This window comes from Priapulus caudatus, unplaced genomic scaffold (genome assembly GCF_000485595.1).
Source record: "Priapulus caudatus unplaced genomic scaffold, Priapulus_caudatus-5.0.1 Scaffold8235, whole genome shotgun sequence".
Classification (NCBI taxonomy): domain Eukaryota; kingdom Metazoa; phylum Priapulida; class Priapulimorpha; order Priapulimorphida; family Priapulidae; genus Priapulus; species Priapulus caudatus.
In genome coordinates, this window is record NW_014585296.1 from 1 (window position 1) to 3917 (window position 3917).

General features: G+C 45.4%; 1 protein-coding gene across 1 annotated transcript; it reads right to left on the bottom strand.

Moving 5' to 3' along the window:
* Positions 1-132: 132 nt before the first annotated feature.
* Positions 133-3483, bottom strand: LOC106820186 (proteoglycan 4-like; the record flags this gene model as incomplete). The annotated part of the gene is made up of 5 exons (XM_014824729.1): positions 3397-3483; positions 3104-3211; positions 1565-2348; positions 704-813; positions 133-322 (listed from the first exon to the last, which is right to left on the bottom strand). Coding segments are annotated over exons 1-5 (1279 nt in total), but the record flags the coding sequence as incomplete, so codon positions are not given.
* Between the last annotated feature and the right edge of the window lie 434 nt (positions 3484-3917).

A 3917-nucleotide genomic window follows, 5' to 3' on the forward strand; every position in this document is an offset into this window, starting at 1 on the left:
GAGAGAGGAAGAGAGAAGGAGAAGAGAGAGACAGAGAGAGAGAGAGGAGGGGACAGAGAGAGAGAGAGAGGGAGAGCGCGAAAGCATGAGTGAGGGATGGATCATACGAGACACAGATAGAGAGAACACAACGAACCTTAACCTTGCGTGGACCCATGGAGCTGCTTGAGCCGCGGCTATTCTTTTTCGGAGTCAGGTAGTTCCTGACCCTGTCGAGCCTCTTCTCGAGGCTGCCGAACAGGTTCTTGCTGCCGGACGCCGGGGTTTTGCGCGACTTGTCCGACTTGGACGGCGTCGTCGGGCAAGATTTCGGCAGGTCCTGCGAAACGAGAGAAGTGCAGACGAGATGTAAACCTATGACCTGTGCTTGCGTTCACTAGATGAAGAGTTGGGGAGAAAGAGAGATATACGGAAAGAGAGAGGGATAATGGAGAAAAGGAGGGAGGGAGAGGAGGGAGAGATAGGTGAGACGTACATCCGCCTCGAAGAGCGATGAGCGAAGAGAGAGAGATGATGAGACGAGAGAGAGAGAGAGAGAGAGAGAGAGGAGAAGGACGATTGAGAGTAGGAGACGAGAGAGAGAGATCGAGAGAGAGAGAGAAGATGAGAGGGAAGAGAAGAGATGACGAAGAGAGAGATGAGAGTCAGAGAGAGAGGGACTAGAGATGAGAGCGAGAGATCAGAGAGAGAGAGAGAGAAGGTAGTCTGAACGTGAAAGCTTCTTCGTATCCTCAATAGGTGACGTTGCCGGGTACATGGAATCCAGCTGGCCGTCGACGGAGCGCGAATGCACAACTTTACTTTTCGTAGGAGCTGGAACACAGAAACAACATCAGGCAACATTCAACATCAGGCAACATTTAACATCAGGCAACATTAGGCAACATTTAACATCAGGCAACATTAGGCAACATTTAACATTAGGCAACATTTAACATCAGGCAACACTAGGAAACATTAGGCAACATTAGCAATTGCCAAACGGATAAAAATCATTAGTGAGCAATACAAATTAAATCCAAACTAGACTAAAGATGTTCAACTTGAATAATTATATTAGAAGGCATTTGTTATTACTACTATTATTACCTATACTCCTATTACCTATTTTTGTTATTATTATAATCCTATCGTTTACAATTTTTTATTTCCAAAGCACAGCAGCTGGTAAACAGGTTTAAGAGGTAGAGGCATGTACTTCTTCTCGTTCTTCTACTTCTATTTACTATTATGATTATTATCATAAGGCCAAAACAAAATATAGGTGTGGTTACGGTTTCCCGACCGACCCTATTTATTCCCAGCGACCCTAAACATTTTAATTGTAAATTTTCCTTAAAGTAAACAAAAAAACAAAAAAACAAATGAATTGGACAGTTTCTGCTTCAAAAGGCCCCCGCACATCCTTCGGACATGGTTCATAAATAAAATATTTCAAGAAAATAAAATGTTTTCCCTACCTACCTACCCTATTTTTTTTCGGCATATAACGGTAACCACACATATATTTTGTTTTGGTATTATTATTATTATTATTATTATTATTATAACTACTAATACTTACTGCAGCTCGTGAACAGGTCTATGACGGGCGGTGTTCTGTACTTCTTACTCGAGCGTTTCGGTGTCGGTATCTTCGGGATCGCAAAGTTCTCCTTGTCTTCGAAGCGGTCCGGTCGCCGCTTGTACACCTGTGGGCTGCGCCGTGGGGGCGCCACCGTCACCTCCGTCGTCGGAGTCATCTTCTCCGTCGTCTCCTTCTGGAATGCGGTCGTCACGGCAACGGCAGCTGCGCGTTCGTTCTTAGACGACTTCTGCTGAGGGGTCGCCACCGTAGCCGTCAGCGGCGTTGACGGTCGCCTGTCCCCACCAGAGGGCGTGGACGGCTGCTGGCTGTCTGGCGTGGATGGTTTCCCGTCGCTGGCAGGTGGCGCTGACGGCTGGCCGGACGGCGTCGGTTGGTTGCCAGCAGAGGGCGCTGCCTGCTGCGATTGTCGCTGCGGCACGCGCGGCGTCGTCCGCTCAACATTCTCGTCGGAGACGTTCACTTGTCGGCCGCCACCAGAGGTCAGGGTGATCACCATCTTCTCTCGGTGGGCGACCTCGGCCTCGCGCACGGTGACCTTGACCGGGTCGCGACCCTCGCCGGCGGCGCCCTCTGTGTTTTCGCCGCCGCGGAACACCTCCTCCGCGCCCCAACTGTCCGCGAACTTGGCGCATCCAAAGTCGTAGTCGTCCAGGTTGTCGAGAGAGGAGCAGAGGGAGGAGTTTGCAAGCGTGTACTCCTGGTCGAAGCTCGAGCTGCGCGTGTTGTCATGGTTACCGCCGGTCTGCTGCTGCTGCTGCTGCTGCACGAGAAAGAAACGATGAGAATATATATAGTTGATACGCAACATGACATGCAAGGTTATTAAATCTGAAAAAATCAATGTACCGTGAGTGAGTGCTGAGTGAGTGAGTGAGTGAGTGAGTGAGTGAGTGAGTGAGTGAGTGCGAGGGAGTGACAGCTCCCTCCCAGGCCATCCCCATCCATCCTCATAAACAGCATGCCCTCTGATGAATTCTTAGGGACAACCGTGTGCTATATGCTATATATAAATATACATACATATATAACTGGCAGAATCTCGTAAAATACGTTAATGACTACGTCACGAATTTTCTATGGTATAAATTTGTAAAATTTTTGTTACCAATTTGTTTACATTGAAAAGTAAAGAACTAACGGGACTAACGTATCGTCAAATTTTACTTGATAAGATTGTTTCTCGAACTAAGTTTAAAATCCAAAAACCTGCGACAATTTGATATAGTGTTCGCTGACATTAATTGCCTTGCTATGGGCTGTGTATGCGTCAGCAGTGTATAGTCTTCACATCGAACAATATAGTTAAAATAAGAAGTATACATGCAGCAATTTAACTTAAAAAGTGACACAGAATTACGTTATATTTTGTGAAAAAGTGGAAATATTCTTTTTTTTTTACTATTTACAGTGACGTAATAACGTTAACGATTGAGAACAGCCTTTAAAGAGTTCCGTGACAAAGCCTTGTTGATCACATTTCCCTTCACAGTACGGGGGGGGGGGGGGGTAACATACCATGATCTCCCGTAGCGGTATCGGAGGTGCGAGAAGACGGAACGGCTTGTTGTGTTGTTTTCTCGACATCAGTAGCAGATAGGTGGCAGTCAAGTAGTCGTAATCCCACTGGAGACACCATTCAAAACAGCAATTTAATATATTGGAAAGGAATTCCTATAATTAAGGGCTTAAGGACTTAATTAAGATATTTTAATGCCTCCACAAATGCCAGTTATGCATGTGCAGGTGTTTCGTACATGGTAGATTTTGCTCTCTCTCTCTGATTTACATATATATACGCACACCCTTACCCGTAAAATCTTTGCTGTCATCTCTGCCTTGGTTATTCCATAATGCACCGAGAGTTTCATCGCAATCTCAGGATCAACATAATCCATCTAGAGAACATACGTAGTGAACGTTCGTTAGAGAACATACGTAGTGAACGTTCATTAGAGAACATCCATATAGTGAACGTTCATTAGAGAACATCCATAGTGAACATTCATTAGAGAACATCCATAGTGAACAGTCGTTAGAGAACATCCATAGTGAACAGTCGTTAGAGAACATCCATAGTGAACGTTCGTTAGAGAACATACGTAGTGAACGTTCGTTAGAGAACATACGTAGTGAACGTTCGTTAGAGAACATACGTAGTGAACGTTCGTTAGAGCATATAGTGAACGTTCATTAGAGAACATCCATAGTGAACAGTCGTTAGAGAACATCCATAGTGAACGTTCGTTAGAGAACATACGTAGTGAACGTTCGTTAGAGAACATACGTAGTGAACGTTCGTTAGAGCATATAGTGAACGTTCGTTAGAGAA